The 17,741-nt window shown below is 38.1% G+C and overlaps 5 protein-coding genes across 7 annotated transcripts in view; 2 read left to right on the top strand and 3 right to left on the bottom strand.

Annotated features, from left to right (window-relative positions):
- Positions 647 to 2,502, bottom strand: LOC104712376 (uncharacterized protein At5g39865-like). Its single transcript, XM_010429270.2, has one exon. It carries the CDS (start codon positions 2,174 to 2,176, stop codon positions 941 to 943), a length of 1,236 nt encoding a protein of 411 aa, XP_010427572.1. The 5' UTR covers positions 2,177 to 2,502; the 3' UTR covers positions 647 to 940.
- On the bottom strand, positions 3,999 to 4,594 carry LOC104712373. The gene has a single exon (XM_010429267.1). It carries the CDS (start codon positions 4,483 to 4,485, stop codon positions 4,339 to 4,341), a length of 147 nt encoding a protein of 48 aa, XP_010427569.1. The 5' UTR covers positions 4,486 to 4,594; the 3' UTR covers positions 3,999 to 4,338.
- On the top strand, positions 4,678 to 11,321 carry LOC104712369 (condensin complex subunit 1-like). Its single transcript, XM_010429263.1, has 16 exons — positions 4,678 to 5,103; positions 5,471 to 5,793; positions 5,887 to 6,047; positions 6,142 to 7,330; positions 7,442 to 7,633; positions 7,799 to 8,452; positions 8,562 to 8,738; positions 8,885 to 8,952; positions 9,042 to 9,264; positions 9,342 to 9,441; positions 9,536 to 9,651; positions 9,741 to 9,798; positions 9,886 to 10,037; positions 10,121 to 10,379; positions 10,520 to 10,837; positions 10,938 to 11,321. The coding sequence occupies exons 1-16, from the start codon at positions 4,968 to 4,970 to the stop codon at positions 11,018 to 11,020; spliced, it is 4,209 nt and encodes a 1,402-aa protein (XP_010427565.1). The 5' UTR covers positions 4,678 to 4,967; the 3' UTR covers positions 11,021 to 11,321.
- LOC104712372 (cystathionine beta-lyase, chloroplastic-like) lies at positions 11,586 to 14,468 on the top strand. Of its 3 annotated transcripts, none has more exons than XM_010429266.2 (13): positions 11,586 to 11,807; positions 11,950 to 12,121; positions 12,212 to 12,327; positions 12,404 to 12,474; positions 12,576 to 12,667; positions 12,770 to 12,857; positions 12,946 to 13,057; positions 13,164 to 13,260; positions 13,355 to 13,436; positions 13,543 to 13,660; positions 13,754 to 13,861; positions 13,949 to 14,051; positions 14,159 to 14,468. In XM_010429266.2, exons 1-13 carry the CDS (start codon positions 11,742 to 11,744, stop codon positions 14,332 to 14,334), a joined length of 1,401 nt encoding a protein of 466 aa, XP_010427568.1. In that variant the 5' UTR covers positions 11,586 to 11,741; the 3' UTR covers positions 14,335 to 14,468. The 3 variants fall into 3 exon arrangements, with proteins under 3 accessions (XP_010427568.1, XP_010427567.1, XP_019084913.1); XM_010429265.2 differs by having other exon boundaries at positions 11,586 to 11,825; XM_019229368.1 differs by having other exon boundaries at positions 11,724 to 11,807; positions 11,961 to 12,121.
- The window catches only part of LOC104712368 (two-component response regulator ARR9-like), a 2,135-nt gene continuing 1,014 nt past the window's right edge, over positions 16,621 to 17,741 (bottom strand). Inside the window, exons 3-5 of the mRNA XM_010429262.2 lie at positions 17,557 to 17,634; positions 17,352 to 17,422; positions 16,621 to 17,239 (exon numbers count right to left, since the gene is read on the bottom strand). Of these exons, the coding sequence (XP_010427564.1) occupies positions 16,891 to 17,239; positions 17,352 to 17,422; positions 17,557 to 17,634 (498 nt within the window). The 3' untranslated portion in view covers positions 16,621 to 16,890. The remainder of the gene's footprint in view (positions 17,240 to 17,351; positions 17,423 to 17,556; positions 17,635 to 17,741) is intronic.

Genomic DNA, 17,741 nt, shown 5'->3' with positions numbered 1-17,741 from the left:
GAAATTATATGTCGGTTTGGGTTCACAAATAAGATAGTTAGGGTTTAGATTTTACAAGTAGAACAAAATAATATGTCGGTTTGGGTTCACAAATGAGATGTTAGGGTTTAGATTTCACAATTAAAACGAAATTATATGTCGGTTTGGGTTCACAAATGAGATGATTAGGGTTTAGATTTTATAAGTAGAACGAAATTATATATCGGTTTGGGTTCACAAATGAGATGGTTAGAGTTTAGATTTTATATATGTCGGTTTAGGTTTATTAAAGTGCGGTTTAAGTTTTTTCATTTTATAATAATGTGTACAGATTTTATTGCCTTGTTAGGGAGTGAATGGAGAGGTTCACCCCTAGGGGTGAACCCAAGTATTGTTCTAACCGAATATATCGTCCGAAACTAAGCCGAACAATGATTCATCTTCGTCTCACCGATTGTACCAAATCACGGGTTACCGGATAACCTCAATCTACTAATCTCATCCGATGGTTAGACGCACAATGATCCAACGAAATCAGCTAAAATAAATCAGATAGATTCGAGAATGTATAAAAAATTAAAAACCAATGAATAAAAAGTGTTCTTGCACATACTTTTCTTTAATATAAACCTTGCAGACAAAACAAATCATTCTTTCATTATGCTAATTACTAATAATCATGTAATTATGTACTTATAAATATAGCAGTAATTATCATTTAGTTCATAATGTTAAAAAAAGCATGAAGAGCAAGAACATACCAGTATATGGAACAAAAGAACACAACTCATAAGAGAGTAGTAATAATAATCAAAGGCCACTTACTTATTTTCAATATACACTACTAACCAAATATTATCATCTTTTAGTCAACAAGATTCATCAACTCTTTTCTCTTCTTCTCTTGATAAAATTCGCATCATCAATCAAATCTAAAAATCCCACACAGCTAGCTTCTTGATCAAACACAACACCCACGACAACGCACCAATCCATTCTCATTGCATTTAGGACACCGCTTGAACCGTTCATCTTCTTCTTCAAACACTTTGGTGCTACCATCACAGTTAGTACAAGGCACAAACCTTGCATCCCCACAGCTCCTGCATGTCCCCAAGCGTTCACAAGCAGGGAAACCTTTCAACATCTCTGCTAATTCCCCACCATCGTTAAGCTCCATAATCTCCTCTATCCCACCAATGTGAATTTCTCCGATAAACACCTGAGGCAAACAAACCGGTTTCTCTCCTCCGCCAAGCACACTTTTAAGCTCTTTCCTGTATTTGGAATCCATGGAGATGTCACGCTCGTCTACCGTCACTTGAAGCCCTCTCAAGATCGATCTAACACAACAGCAATCCTCGTATGTCTTCCGAATACCTCGGAGGGATGTGAAGTAGAGCACAATCTTGTCTTCTGTTCTCGGTTTAACAACCTGTGATGGAATCAGTTGACTAGAGGATACAGACTTTGGTGCTTCGCTGATTAAGATGGACGGATTTGGATTCGATGAAGGGCTACAAGAGAGGGATTTTGTAGGTCTAAGAGTGTTGTTGTTACTTAATTGTTTAGAAGACAAAGCTTTCTTGTAAGAAGAGACAATGCTGGGATCTAAATCAGACAGAAACGATTCTTCAGACAAATGCTTCCATAGAGGTTGCTTTGGTTTATTATAAGACAACGGAACCCAATCTCCATCGTCTTCTTCGATTCTCACAAACTCGTAAGACTCTTCCAATTTCGACGCAGACCCATTTAAACCCACATCCCGATTCGGGTCGGGTTTAGAGCAAAAACCCGAATTAAGACGCTTACCAGGTTTGGGGATTTCGAATTCGAATTCGTCGTCTAAGCCATCCATAAGCTCCCAAGTGTTGATGACTGAGTCAGGAGAGACCGGATCTGGTGCGTCCTTCCCGGCGACTGAGATACAAGGTTGTTCGGAGACGTTTTTGGATTCGTCGAGATCGATGAGGAGAAGAGAACCATAAGAGGTAGACGTGAGTGAAACGAGGTGGTGAGTGTCGCCTTTTCTAGCCGGAGGATGGTGAACCAACGGCGTCGGAAATGAGAACGCTCTCTGCACCGCCGGTGAAGATGAACCGGAGCCATATTTTGTCGGCGGTGAAGAGAATCTAGCGGATGAAGACGAAGTAGAAGAAACGGAAGAAGCGGTCTTTGAAGTTGAAGAACCCATTGTTATTAAAGAACTGATTTGGTTTCTTCTTGAGATGTTTTTGGTTTCTGGGAAATGACAGAGAGACAAGAAAAGATAGTTTTTGGGTGGAAGATAGCTGTCTAAGGCAGTTGGAGGTGGAAGATGGTGAAAAATTTAATGGTTGAAGAAGGCTACGAACGATTGATAGGTTAGCTTTGATGTTGATTTTTTCAGAACACCCAGTTTTTAGCTATTTGATTTTGATTGTGTAACGAAAGATGAAAACAATTCCAAGAAGAACCTTCGTTTGTAAAAAAAATTTGGGCCAACATTTTTATAATATTAAATGAGACACGATCTTATTAAATGTAATAAAAAAATGTCATGATCTACATAACTGCAAAGTCTTTATGGTTATTTTATTAGTACTAAACCAAAGATGGGAGAAAATATATAAATAGTTGATCAAATAAACTATGACTTGTCTGTTTCTAAAGATTTTTTTTATAATGTTTTTAGTTTATTATATTTATAGCATTTATTTTTGCATTTCAATAGTTTCTAGATTACTTTTATTTTTACAGAAGAGATAATAAAGTTATAATAAAAACCAAATTATAAAGCAATAGTATCTTTAAAATAAAGGTTGGAATAATAAATTTGAAGATAGGACCTAGCCAGAGTATTCACGTGAATAAATTAATCCTTGACTTTAGAGAAAGTTTCCATATCTGTATCTGTTAATTTTTAATGTCTTATTGAACTTATTCTTGAGTTGATTGAGAATGAAACTACATTATTTTTTTTTTTTCATTTGTGTTTGATCTGCGCATACGTTTTCTTTTCCTAAGACAATGTTTTGCTAGCTGGTACTATTTAGTTGACTAGTCGTTGTAATGTTTTGAGAAAGAATATGAAAAAGCTGTAGTAGATTCATATATTATCCCCACGAGAAAGCAAGGTGCTTTGCTGTTACATGTTGGCATTATGTTAACTTATGTGTTAATGTACTTAAAAAAATATGATGTTCAGTGCAGTTTAGTTATATCTCAGATCTTTGCTAAAATGATTTAGAAAAATTAAAATACTAATTGGAGGACCACATCTTAATTAAAAAAAAAAAAACAATTGGACCACATTTTTAATTTAAAAACGTCCAAGTTTAAAGAGAGACACATAAACAACACAATGACATGGGGCGGAAATATTGAACCGCAGAAGGCAAACTCCTTGACGATTCTTTATTTCTTTTGGTACTTTGCTCTTTGTTTTTTACTCTTTTCGATAAGGGAAGGAGAAAGATTCGACATTGAGAACCAAATTACACTTCAAAGGCTATAAATGATATAAGGAAGATATGCATAAAACAAAAACGCTACTAAAAGAGGAAAGCTCAATAGTTTTAGTGGTGGATCTTTTGTGTGATTCTTCCAAGCAAAAAAAGGCTACATGATTCGTGAAATTCATAGAACACATTGTTTTTAACACGTATATATGATTATGGTATTACAACTACTATACACCTAATATATATATACTGCTCAGCTCTGTCCCTCTCCCTATACACGTATTCGTGAAGTGCTATCACTTATGTCGGCATATATATTATGCGATCGAAACACTTCCTAGAACTGTTTTCCATCACAATCACTTAAACCTATATAGATCATATCAGCAAAGCTGCTTTGCATTTTTTTTTGTTGTCTCATATAGAGAAAAGAGAAATCAATCTGAGCATATGAATGACCTGAGCATACTTCAACTCAACACAAGAACACAAAAAAAAAAAAAAACCAGCTTGATTTTGCTGAGTTAAAAATCTCAACTTTGAGATACCCAAAATCGGAGCTAATGAGCCAAATAACAAGGAAACAAGCATCATCAACATCCATGGAAACCATATAATATACAGTCTCATATATGAAGCAGAACATTAGTTACACAGACACTGAGTGACTCAATACATATACCACTCACTTCCAAGTCATAAATTGTTCCTTTTTGGGAACAAATATGATCTATTTCTATTAACCTCAAACTATTCTCAATTTTGAGGGTTGTACTTGAAGCGACTCTAATCAAAAACAACAGAGCAATCACAAAAAAAAAAAAAAAAACGTAAACTTTAGGGGAAGAGGAGGAAGAAGATATACGCACACAGAAGAGAAGGAGGAGCTAAAAGAAAATCTTGGAATTAGGGATCAACCGACATGGAAAGGACCAATATCTCCGTTTCTAAGAGAACCAGCAATCTCGTCAGCGATAGCCACGCAAGTGAAGACCCAACCACTCAGAGATAACCAAACCATTCTCATCAGATACATCGCCATGCCCAGCGGCATCGCCATCTCTGACCTTCCTTTTTTTTACTTTTATCTTTTTTTTTGTTAGATCAAAATAAGATTAGCCGGAGAAGAAGCCATTTGGATTTGGAGTGGCCAAAAAAAAAAGCTTCGGGAAAATATAAAAATAACAATAATAAAAAGATGATTCGGTACGTTCAAGGATCTTCCAACCATTTAGGTTTCACCACGTGTTAAAATTTAATTCATAGAGTTTACCAGCTATGTCCTTGTCTGGGCCAGTTTAGTCGACGGGAAACGCATCGTCATCAATGCTTTATTTAATTCCAGACTTTTTTTAAAAAAATATCAAAAATTAGGGATCCGACCCGGATTTGTTATTTGGAACCCGACCCGATAAATTGGCCCCATGAACTCCCGCTCCGATGCCGTTTTTCAATTTCATTTTGAAATTTGTAATCTCCCCCAAAAGTTCGATTTCTCTCTCTCTTCTCTGACCAACGTCTCTCTCTCCTCTCTCTAGAGAAATGGCTCCTCCCTTTGTTTTCCCCCAAATTCTGCGAGCCCTAGAAGAAGATCCGGAAGACAATCATCGCCTCTTCGCTCAGAACATCGTCGATGTGACTTCTCTTCGCCCTTCCGATCTAGAAGAATTCGTCAAAGGTAATAAAATAATTACTCTCTTTGGGGTTTCTTCGTTTCCTCTAGTGTATGAGCCTATCTGTTATCTTAATTTTGCTGTGTAATTTTTTTGAGAAACTCGCTAGACAATTTAGTAGTTTCATTCCGAGATGCTTTAGATTTGATTCTGTAATTGGTATTTGAGCCGAAATTGAATTGTGAAGTTAGTCTCTAGTCCCTCGAATCGTCAGTTGTGTTGAATGTGAAGCTTTTATTCTGTATGTGTGGGAGCTTAGCTGTTGCATTGTGTTTACAGATTTGAGTATTTAATTATCGATAGGTGGAGATTTTGTTCTTGTTGATTGATATGTGAGGCATTTTGTTGACTGTCTTCTTAATTGTGGAACAGGTGTATCCTTTGACTTATCTGATAGGGAACTCTTCTGCGTCGAAGATCAAGATGTTTTTGATCGTGTTTACTCTTTGGTCAGGAGCTTTTTCAGTCTTCCTCCGTCTTGCAAGTGTAATCTTGTGGAGAGTCTCCGGTCTAATCTAAGTGTTCTTCTTCCGAATGTTGATTCGATTTCACGGTCTGTTCAAGATCAAGAGGATGAAGTTCCAATCATTGATAGGATCACATCGCATCGCAATGCCTTGAAGATATATACTTTCTTTCTCCTCACTATTGTTATGACTGAAGAGTCACACATCAGCTCAATTGACAGCACAAAGGTGTTCTCTCTTTTTTTTTTTTCCCAGCTGATAATGTAATTATTGCACTGTATAAATTGTGGACTTTACAATATTGATGTTGTGGATGAACAGGTCGCAGCACGAGGGAGGAAAAAGCAAATTATCCAGTCATGGAACTGGGAACCTCAGAGGGGTAGGATGCTCAATTTGATTGCAAATTCTCTTGAGATCAACCTCTCCTTGCTCTTTGGATCATCAGATCTTGACGAAAACTACCTCTCTTTCATTGTCAAGTAATCATTTCTATGCCCTTGTGAATCTGGTTTATCTTGCACACTCCATGTTAAAAGTAAATCCTCACAACTTTTTCATATAATTTCCTTGTAGAAACTCCTTCACTCTTTTCGAGAATGCCACAATATTAAAAGATGTTGAAGCAAAAGATGCACTGTGCCGCATCATCGGAGCATCTGCTACAAAGTACCATTACATTGTTCAGTCATGTGCCTCAATCATGCACTTGATACACAAATACGATTTTGCTGTTGTACACGTTGCTGATGCAGTTGCTAGAGCTGAAAGTAAGTATTCTGATGGTACGCTGGCCGTGACAATCATTAGAGATATTGGGAGAACTGACCCGAAATCCTACGTTAAAGATACAGTTGGGGCTGATAATGTGGGACGTTTCTTGGTCGAGCTTGCTGATCGTATGCCAAAACTAGTGTCGACAAATGTTGGAGTTTTGGTCCCTCATTTTGGTGGTGAATCATACAAGATAAGAAATGCACTAGTTGGTGTTCTTGGAAAATTAGTTGCAAAAGCATTTAATGATGGCGAGGGAGAAATGAGTTCCAAGTCCCTTCGTCTGCGAACTAAGCAAGCTATGTTGGAAATTTTGCTCGAACGATGTAGAGATGTTTCAGCCTATACAAGGAGCCGAGTTCTTCAGGTGTGGGCTGAACTTTGTGAAGAGCATTCTGTTTCAATTGGCCTATGGAACGAGGTTGCATCACTTTCTGCTGGAAGACTGGAAGATAAGAGTGCAATTGTTAGAAAATCCGCACTGAATTTACTGATCACGATGTTGCAACATAACCCCTTTGGTCCACAGCTTCGAATAGCTTCATTTGAGGCAACCCTGGAGCAGTATAAAAGAAAACTGAATGAACTTGAACCAAGCCTCCCTACTGAGCATGCATCAAAAGAGTCAACTTCAGATGGTGAGTCCTGTATTGGAGATGGTGAAATCGATGACTTGCATCTTGAAGCTACAAGTAAGATGCATCAAGATAGTCTATCTGATAGCTGTCAGCCAGAGAACGGAGAAGAAATTAGTGAAAAGGATGTCTCTGTTCCAGATATTGGTAACCTTGAGCAAACCAAGGCCTTGATTGCTTCCCTAGAGGCTGGATTGAGGTTCTCGAAGTGCATGTCAGCTAGTATGTCGATCCTTGTTCAATTAATGGCTTCATCTTCTGCCACTGATGTTGAGAATGCTATTCTCTTGTTGATGAGGTGTAAGCAGTTCCAAATTGATGGTGCAGAAGCTTGTCTCCGTAAAATTCTGCCTCTGGTATGGTGCTTATCATATATCATAACTCATAAGAATCTATTTCTTCTGACATTTTTGAGTTAACATCCCCTTCAACTGTGCTAAAAACCTTGTTTTTTGCTGTCTCTGTAGGCGTTTTCTCAGGATAAGTCTATCTATGAGGCAGTAGAGAATGCCTTCATCTCAATCTACATAAGGAAAAATCCAGTTGACACGGCGAAGCAGCTGTTGAACCTGGCCATAGATTCAAATATAGGAGATCAGGCAGCACTAGAGTTTATTGTTAATGCTTTGGTGTCAAAAGGTGAAATATCTAGCAGCACGGTAGGTTCCTCCTGTGACTCCAGCGTATGAGTATGCTATGAAATATGGTCAATTGATATATGTAGTCTGCTTATGCACGGTCAAGAACAACTAAAAATAATGAGCGTGGTTATTGATTCACCTGCTAGAGGCTAATAAGTGCTTCTATCATTTTTGTCTTTGCAGACATCGGCTCTATGGGACTTCTTTTGCTTTAACATCAATGGGACAACTGCAGAGCAAAGTCGTGGGGCTCTATCTATCATTTGCATGGCTGCAAAGTCTTCCCCTAGGATTCTTGGATCACACATGCAGGATATTATTGATATTGGGTTTGGCCGTTGGGCAAAAGTGGAACCTCTACTTGCCAGAACTGCATGCACTGCTATTCAGCGGCTTTCCGATGAAGATAGGAAAAAATTATTGCTCAGCAGTGGCAGCCGGTTGTTTAGTATTCTTGAAAGCTTGATCACTGGGAACTGGCTTCCAGAAAACATATATTATGCTACTGCTGATAAAGCCATAAGTGCGATATACATGATCCACCCAACTCCAGAAACCTTGGCTTCTACTATTATTAAAAAGTCCCTGAGCACTGTGTTTGATGTAGTTGGACAAGATGAACCACAGCCTGATACCGACAATAATAAAGTTGATATTCTGACTCCAGTTCAAGTAGCAAGACTCAGTAGATTCTTGTTCGCTATCAGTCACATTGCCATGAACCAGTTGGTGTATATAGAATCTTGTATCCAGAAGATCCGGAGACAGAAGACCAAAAAGGACAAAGCGGCTGCTGAAAGTCAGAATACAGATGAAAACCTTGGGGCCACACAAGAGGTACAGACCGATTTTCGTAGAGCACAGCCGGTGGCACAAATGTTGCAACCCTAGTGAGTTATATTTGCTTACTAGTGTGATCTCATGTGAGGTTTTCTTTGTTTTATAGAACAATAGCATAAATGCTGAGCTAGGACTTGCGGCCTCTGATGATGCACTGCTTGACACACTCGGTGAAAGAGCAGAGAGGGAAATTGTTTCTGGTGGTTCTAACGAGAAGAATCTGATTGGGGAGTGTGCAACTTTTCTCTCAAAGCTTTGCAGAAATTTTTCTCTGCTGCAAAAGGTAGTTAATTTTTCAATTCATTTATTCTGTTTCATGTCGAGTGATGAAGTTATAAGCTTGCGTTTTATCTCCTTGTTTTGCGTTTACATTTATTTTGTTATATACATTACATGATAAATAAAACTTTTGACTTTCCATTCCTACAGCATCCTGAACTACAAGCTTCCGCAATGCTTGCATTATGCAGGTTTATGATTATTGATGCAAGTTTCTGGTGAGACTAAATCTTCATTATATATTCTCTTTATCCTTTACAAAACTGAATATATACTTACTTGATGCATTAAACTCAATGTATGCCAGCGAATCCAATCTCCAGCTTCTCTTCACAGTTGTTGAAAATGCACCGTCCGAAGTTGTCCGGTCAAATTGCACCCTTTCACTTGGAGACTTGGCAGTTCGTTTTCCAAATCTTTTAGAACCTTGGACAGAAAATATGTATGCCAGGTTAAGGGATGCTTCAGTTTCTGTCAGGAAAAATGCTGTCCTGGTCCTTTCACATCTTATATTGAATGATATGATGAAGGTTACCTCTCTCTCCTCCCTCTCTTTAAATATTTACAATTATAGTTTGAGGTTTCATTCTATGAATCGTAATTTCAGGTGAAAGGACATATCAATGAAATGGCTATATGTATAGAAGATGATGTGGAGAGGATCTCTAGTCTCGCAAAACTATTTTTCCATGAACTGTCTAAGAAAGGTCAGTTGCAATATCTACTTTACAGTTTAGATGACATATTTCACCTTTGAATGAAATTTAACACTTGAGCCTCTTTTCTGCCAAACAAATCCAGGATCGAATCCCATATACAATCTACTTCCTGATATACTTGGGCAGTTATCCAACCGTAATTTAGAGAGGGAGACATTCTGTAATGTCATGCAATTCTTGATCGGCTCCATCAAAAAGGTATATAGCTTTTCCAAATCAATACAGATGTTAATATAACCAGTATTTGTTCTTATTAATCACTCATCTTTATCCTCAACAATCTCCAGGACAAACAGATGGAGGCTCTGGTTGAGAAGCTTTGCAATAGATTTAGCGGAGTCACAGGTATGCATGTATTGATGATATATCCTTACACCTGTTTTGTGATTAATTGGAAGTATATCCCTTTGACATCTACACCTAAACTTACAGATGGAAAACAGTGGGAATACATTTCGTATTCTCTTTCGCTGCTGACATTCACAGAAAAGGGAATCAAAAAACTTATTGAGTCATTTAAGTCTTACGAGCATGCTTTAGCAGAGGATTTGGTGACCGAGAACTTTAGAAGCATAATCAATAAGGTCCGGTGTCTCTGGTTTTTGTCAACTTTGCCATTCTTTAAATGCTATATGTGAGTTTGACATCTGGTTGTGAATCTGAACAGGGAAAGAAGTTTGCGAAACCAGAACTCAAAGCTTGCATCGAAGAGTTTGAAGAGAAAATCAACAAGTTCCACATGGAGAAGAAAGAACAAGAAGAAACTGCAAGAAATGCCGAGGTTCACAGAGAGAAAACCAAGACCATGGAATCTCTTGCTGTCCTTAGCAAAGTGAAAGAAGAACCTGTAGAAGAATATGATGAAGATGAAGATGAAGATGAAGATGAAGATGAAGATGAGGATGAAGGTGAAGATGAACGTGAAGGTTAGTATTTTTTTAACTTGGGGCTAAAGCAAAGTTCGCTGTACCAGGCTTATGATAATCAAATGCCAGTTAACGACAATCTTTCTAAAACATCAGATAGTCTTTCTCGTTTATTTAAGGACTGTTTTGTGTTTTCTCAGATGTTTCAGACAGTGAAATTGTGGATCCATCAATGGAAGAATCAGGCGATAGTTTGATTGCAACTGAGACTGAAATTGTGGATCCATCAATGGAAGAATCAGGCGATAATTTGATTGCAACTGAGATTGAAATTGTGGATCCATCTATGGAAGAATCAGGCGATAATTCGATTGCAACTGAGACCGAGGGTGAGCAATCTGACACAGAGGATGAGCAATCTGACTCAGAGGATGAGCCATCTGACTCGGAGGAAGAGCCAGATTCTGAGCAATGTGATACCCCCAATCCTCGTTCCTTAAACCAAAAGACTAATGGCGGTATGTGAAAACTTCCCTTTGTATCTTTAACAATCTCACACAACTTAAGCTCCTGAATCCATTATAGAAACAGTCAAGTAAAGAGGTATAAGGTTTTCAGGGGAAGAAGGCGAATCAGAAAGCAAGAGTACAGAGTCATCAAGCAACATCAGGAGAAACCTGAGGTCACGAAGTAGAAGTTAGAAGAAACATTGTGTATATGCAGAGAGAGAATGTGTCTGGTCAAATTGCTCAACATCTCGAGAGCTATCTTATATAAACTACGTCTGTTTTGGTCACTACTTTGGTTCCTCTCTATGTAGCCCAGATATTGAAGAATCGACCATTTTTAATGTCTAATGCTTGCTTAGTTGTGATTTGTGAACTTGTGATAAATTAGAGCTAATTCGTCCAAGTATCACTACAAGAGCAAGCTCTTCTTTTGTCGCCAAAATCTGTAAGACCTGAATCAAATAATTTTATATCAAATTCCTTTTGTTTTCTACTCTTTTCTTGGCACTGACGAATGTATTAGTGCAATGGCCTTAGAGTAGGTGTTCACCTACTTTCGCATCCACGTTTTTTTCCTACCAATTTATAAAGAAAAGTATCACATAATTTTGTATTTTCTTTTTAAAAAAACAAATTTGCATTAACCTGAATATTTGGAGTAAAACCAGACCATATTTATTTCGGTTTAGTCTTTTGGAATCTTAGTAAACCGAAACAAACCAAACCGAGAGTTAAAAGCCGATACCTTCTTCAGCTTCAGCTTCAGTTTCTCTCTTCTTTCCGGAGTCCCCCACTTGAGCACTAGTCCTGTCTCCGTCGCCGCGCATTATCTCGTCGATTCATATCACAGACGAGAAATCACCGCCGGAGAAGAAGCTTTTAATTCTCTTTCATCTACCCCAAAAAAAAAAAAATGGCATCTTCTCTATCACTTCACTCCTCCTTCGTACCATCTTCCTTCGCTGATCTCCCCGACCGAGTAAGCCCCTTTATTAAAGTATACTTTATTTAGTGACTTCAATTCAAATAAAGTTCATCCCTTTTTCTCCCCAATTTATATTGCTTTTTGGGGTGGCCTCTACCAATTTTAGTGATATCTGATCATCTTTGTCTCTCTGAAGGGTTTGCTCAGTAAGAACTCTCCGACCAGTGTTTCCATTTCCAAGTTTCCAACTTGGGAGAAGAAGCTGATCTCCAATCGTAACCTTTTCAAGCTGAATTGTGTGATGGAGCAAAGTGTTGATGGACAAACTCAATCTACTGTTGTTAACAATACCCCAGACAGCTTTAATGGTTCGTTTTTTGTTAGTTGGATCGTATTGATGATATAGTCAGCTCTTTTTTTTGTTTTTTTGGAGTGATGGGTGTTTCAATGTTTTGCAGCTATGAATATCAAAGAAGAAGCTAGCGTCTCTACGTTACTGGTTAACGTTGATAATGAATTTGATCCCTTTGATGCATTGAGCACTCCTCTTTACCAAACAGCTACTTTTAAGCAGGTACTGAGGCATGATTCTTTATTTTCATGGGGAAGATTTTGTCATTTGATGCTGTTTTTGTTTGCTTATTTTTTAGCCTTCTGCTATTGAAAATGGACCTTATGATTATACAAGAAGTGGGAATCCTACAAGGGATGCATTGGAAAGGTACTTGTTGCTTTAGCCTCTTCTCGATTCCGAGGTGATTTAGCTTTATTTGTATGTGTGTTGCTTCAACGTTTCTTATAAAAGTTTTCTCCTTTTGTTAGTCTCCTTGCGAAGCTTGACAAGGCAGATAGAGCATTTTGCTTCACTAGTGGAATGGCTGCTCTTAGTGCTGTTACACACCTTATCAAAAATGGTAATTTCCAGTTATTGACTTCTCCTGAATCCTGATGTCTTTCGTTTAGATTGGTACCATAGGCTTGGTCTCATTGTAGTATGTTTGGTTTTGTTTCCATAGGTGAAGAAATTGTTGCTGGAGATGATGTATATGGTGGATCAGACAGATTACTCTCCCAAGTAGTTCCGAGATTTGGCGTTGTGGTAAAGTTAGTATTGCTATCTTCATCCGGAAATTTTATAACTACTTATTCTTAAAACTTTGATAACTTAATGATTCCATTTGATATCTTGTAGACGAGTAAACACAACTAAATTAGACGAGGTTGCTGCTGCAATTGGTCCCAAGACAAAGCTTGTGTGGCTAGAGTCTCCAACAAACCCTAGACAACAAATTTCTGATATACGAGTAAATTCTTTGTTTCTACAAAGTTTGGAGCCTGAAACCACATGGCTGAAATCAACTTAGTTTGCTGTAAAATTAAAATTGTTCTATGGTTTTGCTGTGTTTGTAGAAAATAGCTGAGATGGCTCATGCTCAAGGTGCGATTGTGTTGGTGGACAACAGTATTATGTCACCGGTGCTCTCTCGGCCATTAGAACTGGGAGCTGGTGTGTAAAACAACTTTGACTTCGCTAGAAGTTTTGTTTTAATCCTCAGATTTACTTCTTAACACTCATATTTCAATTTTGTCTGGCTTGCTAGACATCGTGATGCACTCGGCTACTAAGTTTATAGCCGGACACAGTGATTTGATGGCGGGTGTGCTTGCTGTGAAAGGCGAAAAGTATGTTGTGTCTACTCTTTTCTATTTTCTGCTTTCAAGTGTATGAGACATTTCGTTGAAAATATCTGCCTTTCTTTTATATTTATATTGGTGTTAAAATTTCCAGATTGGCAAAGGAATTGTATTTCCTTCAAAATTCAGAAGGTTCTGGATTAGCTCCTTTCGACTGTTGGCTGTGCCTGCGAGGAATCAAGACAATGGCTTTACGTATAGAAAAACAACAGGTCTTGACATTAACATAACACCTCTAGTTACCTGGAAGTGTCTCTCTTTTTTGGTTGGTTTCATTACTTACATTAGATGGCAAAAATCTTCAGGAAAATGCACGTAAAATTGCAATTTACTTGTCTTCTCATCCAAGAGTGAAGAAAGTGTACTATGCTGGTCTACCAGATCATCCTGGTCACGATCTCCACTTCTCTCAGGTACTAAAAAACATTAACTGATATACAAGTATAAAAAGAAGACGCTACTGTTCTCCGCGTAAGATTTAACTCTTTTCAAATATGCAGGCTAAGGGTGCAGGATCAGTTTTTAGCTTTATAACTGGATCGATTGCGCTATCAAAGCATCTTGTAGAAACCACCAAATACTTCAGCATAGCTGTCAGTTTTGGTGAGACTCAAATAATTACTTATATACTGTTTCTTCTTAAGAAGCTCTAATAAGCTTTGGGATAGTTTTGGATATTGATCTCTTCCACTATTTTTCTTTGACAACAGGGAGTGTTAAGTCACTTATAAGCATGCCATGCTTCATGTCACATGCAAGCATACCTTCAGAAGTGCGTGAGGCCAGAGGCTTGACTGAAGATCTTGTCCGTATATCAGCAGGAATCGAAGATGCCGATGATTTGATCTCTGATCTTGACATTGCTTTTAAAACCTGTCCTTTTTAGTTTCGCTTTGTTCTTTGTCTCAGCTTTTGTAGTTTCATAGGTTCTTGAAGTAAGAATCTATGTAACAAACCATAAAACATAATTTGGTTTTTGAAAACACATAAAACAATAAATTCATTATTTTGGATTTGTAATGTTGCTTGTTTTGGGTTTAAATCTGTATTATAGGCTTCAAAGCCAACATAAGCGGTTAGAACATGAACCAACTCTTCCTGCACACCCTCCTCCTCGGTTCTGCCTTGACCACTGGCCATTTTGACCAGATGATATTCCTCCACCATACCCAGATCGGTTACCTTGTCCGTGATTCACCTTGTCTTGCCTTTGCCAGTACTCACCCCACCACCACCTGATGCTGCTCCTGGTTGTTGTCCCTCTCCTTCAACTCAATAAAGAAATTGGACTGTAAGAAAAGGAAACAAAATGAAGACCCCCAAAATGCAACAGTGTTTGTAACTAGTTGATCAACCAATTCTACTTTCACATTCCATTTGTATTCACCTACGCTCTGGGGGTCTTCTCATGGTATCGGCTTTGCGAGACACCTTGGAAAAGCAACTCCCTCACTCTTTGACCAGAGTACAGCTCAGAGAGGCAGCTACGGGACTCAGCCATCATTCCTACCCGGAAGGACCAAGACCAAGCTGTGCCATGGTCCTGTTAAAGAGAATCTGTGTTGAGATGTCCATCTGCTGGATGTTGTCTTATAGATGGCTCATCAGCGACAGACAGGTCTCTAGCAGTCACAAAGTTGTACACTAAAAGCATGGTGGTTGATATCACATAGCATCGCATGCACTTTGGTCCACTCATCTCCATTTCTGTAGATAAGGGACACAAGAACATCCATCATAGCTCGGCTGCTCTCTGGGAAGGTAGAGACCTGTTTCTCCTCCTCGGTTTCTTCTTCTTCCACCAACTCGTCTTAAGGCTACCTTTGCAACAGCTTTAAAATCACCCATCCGCTCCAAGTAGTCCTGAATGTTTTGAGCAAGGGCTCATCCCTCGTTCTCTCAATGCATTGCAAAATCATCCTCATCGTCCTCGTCAGGTTCTTTCTCATCCTCAACTTCTGGAGACTCTTATTGATATCATCTTCGTACAGCTTGTTGTTCTTCTTCATATTCTATTTCATTGAGTTCAATGCCTTGGATTTACTAGTGCTCATCCTCTTCTTTGCTTCCTGGTTCGCCAGAGCTTCATTCAAGAAATCATCCAACATCACAAGTGTCTTGATATGCATGGTCGGAGGCTTCGCAGCCTCTGTAATCCTCATAAGTCATAACCTTCTCAAGCTGTTTGTTGACCTTATCAAAGTTTTCTTGCTGGCTGACCCAATCATTGATCTTCACAGCATTTTTCATCTCCCCAAAAACGTTTGATTTTTAGCAGGCTAAACCACACATTTAGTATCTATATTTTCATCATCTTCACTACCACTTTGACGGTAACGGTTATTGATGTCGTTATTCTGAACCTCTTCTTCATAATCACTCTCATCTTCACTTCCACCTTACGAACATAACAAGAAATCAGGAAGAAACCGAAGCAAGTAAAGAGAGTTTATAAAAGACATGTTTTTGATCTGTAAAGACGAGCTACGTTTGTTACGTATAATTGAAGATGCTGATGATATTGATAGAGAACAGAGTTATGAGTTATATGCTAAATGGTCAAGGATTCATGTGTGTTACGTATATATGTGTATTTGCTGTTCTCTATATATATATGTGTGATAGAGAACAGAGTGTTTACACGTATTTGATCTCTGATCTTGACATTGCTTTCAAAACCTGTTCTCTTTAGTTTCGCTTTGTTCTTGTCTCAGCTTTTGTAGTTTCATAGGTTTTTGAAGTAAGAATCTATGTAACAAACCATAAAACATAATTTGGTTTTTGAAACACACATAAAGCAATAAATTCATTATTTTGGATTTGTAATGTTGCTTGTTTTGGGTTTAAATCTGTATTATAGGCTTCAAAGCCAACATAAGCGGTTAGAACATGATTATTATGTACTAGTAGTAGTACGGATCTTTCTCCAATGTAAAACACAAATCTTATAAAAATTCTGGATCTGACAAGTGAGAATAGGAGAGGACACAGTGAGCAACTTGTTCTGAAATTCTGTTTCAGGTTAGGTAAGAAACAAGAACATGGAACTAACCGTGACACATCTGCACCAGAATTTACCAGATTTAAACCTTTTTGTCCACTAGGACAGGCAGTTCTATCTATACATATCAAAGTGAAAAATGTGAATGCCTTGAAAACTACAGTTGGCAAATAGGATGACATCAACAGATCCTTTATACCGTTTTCAGATAGTCAATTTGAGTTTCTTTATACCAAAAGTAAAAAAATTGGGAACTGGGTTATTCACCATGTAAGATTTACTGATGTACATATACACATTATCCCCATACTGTATGGGCCATACACCATCATCATCATATCCCCCTCTCTGCATTCCCTACTAAAACCATGTATTGTACCAGCAGAAGCATTCCTACGACAATCTACAAAACTCTAAAATCAGAAGCATCATAGCAATAGATCAGACAGCAGTTGTGATACCGTCAAATCTAGGACGTGGTCTATCTGTTGAGATACCCTCTTCCATTGACTTCCTCTTGTTGGTAGTACTCAACGTTTGCTCCCCTTGTTGTACTAATAGCAGATCTTGCTGCAGAGGCAAGACTCCTATTTCGGTTGTTGTAGAGCCTTTAATCTCTGGTACAACTGTTGCTGCTACTACAGTTCCATTTTCGTCTTTTGAAGGTTCCTCAATCTCCTCCAGCTTCTGGTTCTTCAACTTAGTTTTCATCATATGAGGTTTCAACTTGTTAAGATCAGCCAATCTTACTGGTTTCAAGAAAAACTCTTCAGCACCTTCTTCTAAACATCTGTTCAGATAGATTACGACACAATAACATCAGAACTTTCCTCTGTGCAAAACAAAACACAATCTGAAGGGGTCCAAGCTCAAACTTCTACATCTTTTCATTGTTCTTTTACCTGCTGATTGTTGCAGGAACGTTCTCAGAGGACATTATAACTACTGGTATGTTCTTGAAAGCTGATGATTCCTGCAAAATAAAATAAAAAACAAAGCATCAATAAACAAAAATATTCCAAAGAGATCTCCTATTGACTTTCTAAGTTACTCTAAAACAATTTTTCGAGAGACAGGAATCGAATAAAGAAACCAAAAAACAAATACCTTGACTTTCTTGAGCAAATCATAACCAGTCATGCCTGGCATACAATAATCAGTAATTATAAGATTCACTTCAACTTCCTGTTAAAAAGTCACAATCAAACCACAAGAAGAAACCACTCAGAACCAAAAATACTAAGAAAACTAAACATTGAACTGATTAAAAAAAAAAAAAAAAAAAGGAAAAA

Source organism: Camelina sativa, chromosome 9 (genome assembly GCF_000633955.1).
Source record: "Camelina sativa cultivar DH55 chromosome 9, Cs, whole genome shotgun sequence".
NCBI lineage: Eukaryota > Viridiplantae > Streptophyta > Magnoliopsida > Brassicales > Brassicaceae > Camelina > Camelina sativa.
This window is presented reverse-complemented; position numbering and strand designations above follow the sequence as displayed.

Excerpts from the sequence above, each read along its gene's own strand:
- LOC104712369 (XM_010429263.1), top strand. The coding sequence starts at position 4,968 with ATGGCTCCTCCCTTTGTTTTCCCCCAAATTCTGCGAGCCCTAGAAGAA. Across the intron at positions 8,453-8,561 it reads ACCTTGGGGCCACACAAGAG|AACAATAGCATAAATGCTGA; the intron begins GTACAGACCGAT and ends TTTGTTTTATAG. Across the intron at positions 10,038-10,120 it reads TTAGAAGCATAATCAATAAG|GGAAAGAAGTTTGCGAAACC; the intron begins GTCCGGTGTCTC and ends GAATCTGAACAG.
- LOC104712372 (XM_010429265.2), top strand. The coding sequence starts at position 11,742 with ATGGCATCTTCTCTATCACTTCACTCCTCCTTCGTACCATCTTCCTTC. Across the intron at positions 12,668-12,769 it reads TACACACCTTATCAAAAATG|GTGAAGAAATTGTTGCTGGA; the intron begins GTAATTTCCAGT and ends TTGTTTCCATAG. Across the intron at positions 12,858-12,945 it reads AGATTTGGCGTTGTGGTAAA|ACGAGTAAACACAACTAAAT; the intron begins GTTAGTATTGCT and ends GATATCTTGTAG.
- LOC104712373 (XM_010429267.1), bottom strand. The coding sequence starts at position 4,485 with ATGGCGATGCCGCTGGGCATGGCGATGTATCTGATGAGAATGGTTTGG.
- LOC104712376 (XM_010429270.2), bottom strand. The coding sequence starts at position 2,176 with ATGGGTTCTTCAACTTCAAAGACCGCTTCTTCCGTTTCTTCTACTTCG.